Source organism: Elaeis guineensis, chromosome 5 (genome assembly GCF_000442705.2).
Source record: "Elaeis guineensis isolate ETL-2024a chromosome 5, EG11, whole genome shotgun sequence".
Lineage (NCBI taxonomy): Eukaryota > Viridiplantae > Streptophyta > Magnoliopsida > Arecales > Arecaceae > Elaeis > Elaeis guineensis.
Genome location: NC_025997.2, coordinates 130,394,926 through 130,401,316, shown reverse-complemented (window position 1 = coordinate 130,401,316; position 6,391 = coordinate 130,394,926). Strand labels below are relative to the sequence as shown.

Here is a 6,391-nt window from a genome sequence, read left to right as displayed (position 1 = left end):
CCTATGGAGAGGCTGTTTGCTGTGTTGGCAGGTTCATGATGCGAATCGAGCTCCCGCACGGTTGGTGGGCCACGTCCACGCGGAATCCGCCGCGTTGAGACTAAATGTCAGGGGCTTCTTAGATAGCCATGTTTCTGGGCTGGGAGTCTTCCCTCCTTGGTATACAAATCCATCCAACCCTATCTTAGCTGGAAATATAGATGGTTTAAGAGGTGAAGTGTGGATTTGTGATGGGTTAGTGCCACCTACTTAGGTGTGATTAGCAAAAGGAGCACAAGCTTTCTTGGAAGAATCAGTGGCCCGTTTTAATTACCATTATGGAGACCAGGCCTCCATTCTCCACTTTTTCTTCTTGTTGTTGGGATAGAATTGATCAACTTTGGATTGCTGTGGGGCATTAGTGACGCCAAATAATCCTTCACAAACTTTTCCTAGATTATTTAACGCACAGCTCACGTTTTAATTTATATTGAATGATAAAGTCATTCTCTTTCTTTCTGCAAAGCCCAAAAGCACAAGAGACAAAAGACCCTCTCGAGTAGTCACAAGGCCGGTGATATTTTGGACCTCTCGACTTGTCTCTCCTGAGTCTTCCCCCTTGGCCGAGCTCCACCACCCTCTCCCACATCGCAGTCGCAACATTAAATCCTGTCCCCCTCTCTCACATATATAAAATCCTCTTCCCACTTCCATCACACTTCAAAGTTAAAAACTTTGCTTCCTCCATTCCAAAGCTCCCCCAATCGCCTTCTTAATAGTTAGTCGTTAACACTGGAAGAAGCAGACGTCATGGCCTCCCCTGTTTCTACTTCCTCCATTCTTCTGATATTCCTCTGTTTCCTTCTCTTCCCGCCCATCCACTCTCTCTCCATGGCAACAACAAGAACTACTAACACCAGAACAATAACGACAACAAAGACTAATAAGCCCCTTATTTTGCCACTTAGGACCCAAAAGGTGTCTTCTTTATCCCTCCCTACTCCTCCAAACAAGCTCCTCTTCCATCACAATGTCAGCCTCACGGTCTCCCTCTCTGTCGGCTCCCCTCCCCAGAACGTCTCCCTGGTCCTCGACACAGGCAGTGAGCTCCCCTGGCTCCTCTGCGACTCCAAAACCTCGCCTTCCTTCCGCCCCCGCTCCTCCTCCTCGTACTCCTCCATCCCCTGCTCCTCCCAGACCTGCCGCTCCCAGACCCACGACCTCCCCATCCCGGCCTCTTGCGACGCCTCTCGCCTCTGCCATGTTGCCCTTTCCTACACCGACGCCTCCTCCACCGAGGGAACCCTCTCCTCCGACCTCTTCTCCCTCGGTGCCTCCCGTCCTCTGCGCACAGCCTTCGGCTGTATGGCCTCCGCCTACTCCTCCGCCGCCGGAGATCCTGCCGTTGCCGGCATGCTCGGCATGAACAAGGGGTCCCTTTCCTTCGTCTCCCAGACTAACACCCGCCGCTTCTCCTACTGCATTTCCGACCGCGACTCCTCCGGAATCCTCCTCCTGGGCCACTCCGCCCTCTCCTTCCTCACTCTCAAGTACACTCCTCTCGTGAAAATCTCCCTCCCCCTTCCATACTTCGACCGCGTTGCCTACTCCGTCCAATTGGAAGGCATCCGTGTGGGCTCCGTCCTCCTCCCCATCCCGAAATCCGTCCTCGTGCCGGACCACACCGGCGCCGGACAGACCATGGTGGACTCCGGCACCCAGTTCAGTTTCCTCCTCGGCGCGGCCTACGACGCCTTAAAAATTGAATTTTTACGGCAGACAAAGGGAGTTCTCAACCCCCTGGGCGAGCCAAGCTTCGTGTTCCAGGGGGCCTTCGACGCCTGCTTCCGGGTGCCGGAGCGGCGGCCGCTACCGCATCTGCCGCAGGTGGTGCTGATGTTCCAGGGGGCGGAGGTGGCGGTTTCCGGCGAGCGGATGCTGTATCGGGTGGCCGGAGAGCGGCGAGGAGGGGACAGGGTGTGGTGTTTAACGTTCGGGAATTCGGACCTGGTGCCGCTCTCGGCGTACGTTATAGGGCACCACCACCAGCAGAACGTGTGGGTCGAGTACGACCTGGAAAACGGTCGAGTCGGGTTCGCGCCGGTCCGGTGCGACCTCGCCAGCCAGAGGCTGGGTGTGGTCCTATGACGATCGGGCCTGTATCTTAATTCTCAGACACGTAACGTGTTTTGTGTGGCATCCCATGCACCGCTGATGCATGGATTTTGTGTGATCATCAGCTGACCTTGGCCGTCCGATTAGTCTGTAAATCTGTGGTCCTTGTTTGTTGGACGGAGAGGTCAGCGCTTTTGGGTTGTGGGTGATGGAAGGTTGTCTCATGTCTAGTAGTCCAGGTTGGTTGGTGGACTGAACAGGGGATTAGCATGGGCTTGTATATCTTACAAGAGTGTTGGAGGAGTGCAATGTATTTTATTCCTGGGTTGTGGATGTGATCCTTACATAGTTGCCGCGTGCACACACATATTATACTTCAAACTTTACATATTGCTGTTTGATTTTAGTGGGTTTCGATGTTCAGCACACTGGAGATTGATTTTGGCCTTCCTATATGTTTAATTGTAGAAGGGTGCATATATTAGAAAATAATGATGTGCCCAACACCTCAATACAAATAATTAGAGTTTATTTAGATATTTTTATGGAGCTGGATTAAAAATTCTATAGGATTCATGAATTGAGCCATCCATTTAAGCATTACGTACTTTGTATTAATCAAATACCATTCAATCTAAACCCCATGGGAAAAATAAAGGACCTCCTACAGCTAAGTTTTACATTTGGACAGATTTTAAGAAAAATGCAAGCTAGATAGGCTAACAAATCTAATCGTTATAAGATTTTTATCTCAATCTCATAGGGATATCTAAACAAGGCTTAAGGGGCTTGCTTGCATACTTTGTTTTCCATATATATATATATATATATTTGTTGCTTTGTCCAAACTTGGTTTCATAAATCTTAGCCCCATGTTAATTCAATCAAGTTAAAATGTCGGACAGCCCCCTCATGCTCAAAATCAATGTTATCATCTATGGTGCTGTTTGGTAGGAGGTGATATTTCACATCATCGCAATGATATGAGTTAGATGTGATCATCTTGTTTGGTATTGCAAAATTCTATCCAGTGATAAATTCGATGATAGCATCACTATACAATAAATGATGCTATCACCATATGTACCTCAGGTGATAGCATATCATCGGATATTGGTGATGTATTGAAATTATTTTAGGACAAAAATATCTCTAATCAGTAAATTGGAAAGAAAATAAAAATTCTCCTTGTCTTTTTCTATAGATGCCTATCTACTAGATATGTTTTTTATTTTTATTGGTAGATTTAGTTAAATGATATGGATATCTTTTATTTATTTATTAGATATCTATTTTATTTTTATATGTAGATATGGTTAATTGGTATGGATGGATGTTGCTAAATCTTTCGTGCTTTTTTTTTCTCAATTTATTTTGATAGGCTAAATCATTTCCAATGAGCAGCCTTGATATTGATGATCAAAATTGGCTGAGCCTAATCAAACTTGATTATATATAATATTATCGTAATATTATTTTAATGGATTCATCCAAATAAATATTTATAATAATAAATAAATAAATGAATAATATTACTCTTACTACTGCTATATATTTTTGTGAGGAGTTATAAATGAAGAATGTTTAATCAAGTTGTAAAGTAATTATTATATACTAATGTATAAGGCTACTTATGGTATTTTATATATTATTACTATTACTATTTGGTGATATATCAAATACAGTGAAGTTTTATTTTCAGTGATATTCCAGTGATATAACAAACACGGTGATTACATATCATCTCAATATTTGCACATCATCCCGGTGTTCATATCACTCCAGTGATCACATTACTCCAGTGATTACATCACCGGTGATATACCAAATAGCACATAGGTGGACTAAGATATTATGAATGATTGGATAGGGGCTTAATCTAAATTTTTCATCTACTACCACCACCTAATTTTGTGTTTGCTAGTTTCTACACAAATTTTCAGGTCTAGCAAGCTTAAATAGAAAGTTTGATATTGGGACTCGGAGATGCATCTTCTCCCATCTTCAGATCGTAGTTGCTTGCAGGGCTGTTAATGAATCGGATACGATCGAACACACCACTATTCAAGATCGATTGTTTCTAACTACTGTTTAGTTTGAATTCGATTCGGATTCGAATGTATTCGAGGAAACTTTATTCGGGATCGAGTTTGTTAGGTTCGTTATGTCCGAATTATGTTCCAGTTCGACTCATCTAGAGTATACATGATCAAACATGTTCGAGTTCGGCTCATCTAGAATAACATGAAAAATTAAACTCAAAAGTCAACAAAGCAGCTTTTATTTATGTCTAAAATCTCAGTACAATGCACAATTATAAATTTTTACATACTATCATTGGTAACCAAAACAGGACACAAAGAAGGAAGAATTACAAACACAAACATAGAACAGAGAATACAAACCCAAAATGGGCTTCGAGAAGTTGGTAACCAAAAGAGTGTATATGGAGATCGGCGAAGTCCCAAACTTTTAAGTAGTATCTGGTCAGACCAAAAGTATGAAAAAAACACAGCAGAAGGCAGTATAGACTCCATGTAACAGCAGTAACTTTGCAGCATCCAACACAGCAATTAGATAATCGGTCTTGTAATAGAAAACCCTTATTGTGGAAGTGCAGGGTCAACACAGACACCATAGAGTAAGAAGAGTTGCAGCTCTGATTAGAAAAACTAAAGGTCCTAGATAGCATCTAAAAACTTGGAAATGGAAAGAAGCATTATGCTGATAAACTCAATCCCATCAGTCAATGAAACATCATTTGGGATATTAATAGATTAAAGAAAGGAAAGATCTTGTAAAGCATTGGTAGAAAACAAGAACCGATTGTCATAATTCCCATCAGAAGCAATGCTTTTTAAACCATCATTTGGGATTCAGAATGAGCAGAGTCAAGAAAAGATAGGATCTATCCCGGCAACATTTATTTTAAAAACCAATGTGAACCCTTTTAAGTCACCTTAACCATCAAGTTACAATGTAATCTCTTATGAAATCTTAGTATCAGCCAACATTATCAATAGATTCTAGAGTCAAAAGAAAAGAAACTGAGTTCCAAAAGAAATAAATAAACACTGTGCTCAAGAATATTTTATCATCAATCGGAGCTGCGGCTGCATGCAAGCATGCCTCCAGGCAGTCCATTCATCATCAAAGTACTCCAAGCTTTTGACTTCCTCTTCCTAGTCCCTTTGAGTTCTGGCCCTATAGTTTCAGCTAAATGGGTTTCATTAGCAGTCTCTTCATTCTCATCTTTTTTTGCTTGTTCAGTCTCCTGATTAGTTTGCTCAACTTCTTCAACAAGCTGAGCTTCTTTGTCAGATGCAGAATTAGGTCCAGAGTTCTCAGGGGCTGTCATTGTAATCTTTTTTAATCCTAGAATGGATTAACAATAATGCAATTTTATATCAAAGCACTGTTATCTGATGACAGCAATATTATGAACCACAAGTCCACAATCCACAAAACAAACTGTAAAGATAAATAGCCTTAGACTATAAAGCAAACATAAGATAAATAAAAGGGATTTTTGCATGTATACCCTTCTAAACATCCAAATTTACGTGAATACTTTTTCAAAATTGATATTTACATATATATCCTTATAAAATATTTAATTTATATGTATATCCTTATTTTTCTTTATTTTTTATATATATACCCACGTCATCTAACAGCATTAAAAAATTAACGGTTTAAAATTTAAATAAGTAAAATATCCTTATGGGTGTATATACAAAAAAAAAAATTATAAGAGTATATATGCAATTAGCAATTTACGAAGATATACAAATAAATATTAATTTTGAAAGGGTATTCATGCAAATTTTGACGTTTAGAAGGGTATACAGGCAAAAATTTTTAATTTAATTTTTTTTTCTATTGTATGTTATTTTAACGAGATGGAAAGAATTTAAATACATTAATTAATATCATAGTAAGGATGATTCAACTACATAAATTTTTATCTATTATTTTTTTATTGGATATGATTTTTATTTTTATATCATATTAATTTTTATTTCGTATATGATTTATCTTGAATAGTTGTTTATTCCATGTCCAGACTTGTTAAAATAGAGCAACCGCTTTTCAAGTTGAAGATGAAATTTAGAGATTATTTTAAGAAGATTAAGAATTCTACAAGAATAAAATATTATTTTAGGAGATAAAAAAATTGGTTAGTTGATGTAGATCTATATGATGATATAGTGGACATATTTAATTTGAAGCTTGAAGAGACCATAAAGATTTGATCTGCGGTTAGATATTTATCACCCAAGTCTTATATGATTCT

General features: G+C 39.9%; 1 protein-coding gene across 1 annotated transcript; it reads left to right on the top strand.

Annotated features, from left to right (window-relative positions):
• Window positions 1-562: 562 nt before the first annotated feature.
• On the top strand, window positions 563-2,438 carry LOC105045632 (aspartic proteinase PCS1). Its single transcript, XM_010923985.4, has one exon. The coding sequence runs from the start codon at window positions 790-792 to the stop codon at window positions 2,125-2,127; it is 1,338 nt and encodes a 445-aa protein (XP_010922287.1). The 5' UTR covers window positions 563-789; the 3' UTR covers window positions 2,128-2,438.
• The last annotated feature ends 3,953 nt before the right edge of the window (window positions 2,439-6,391 follow it).

Bases quoted from the DNA above. Each gene is read 5' to 3' on its own strand.
- LOC105045632 (XM_010923985.4), top strand. From the start codon at position 790: ATGGCCTCCCCTGTTTCTACTTCCTCCATTCTTCTGATATTCCTCTGT.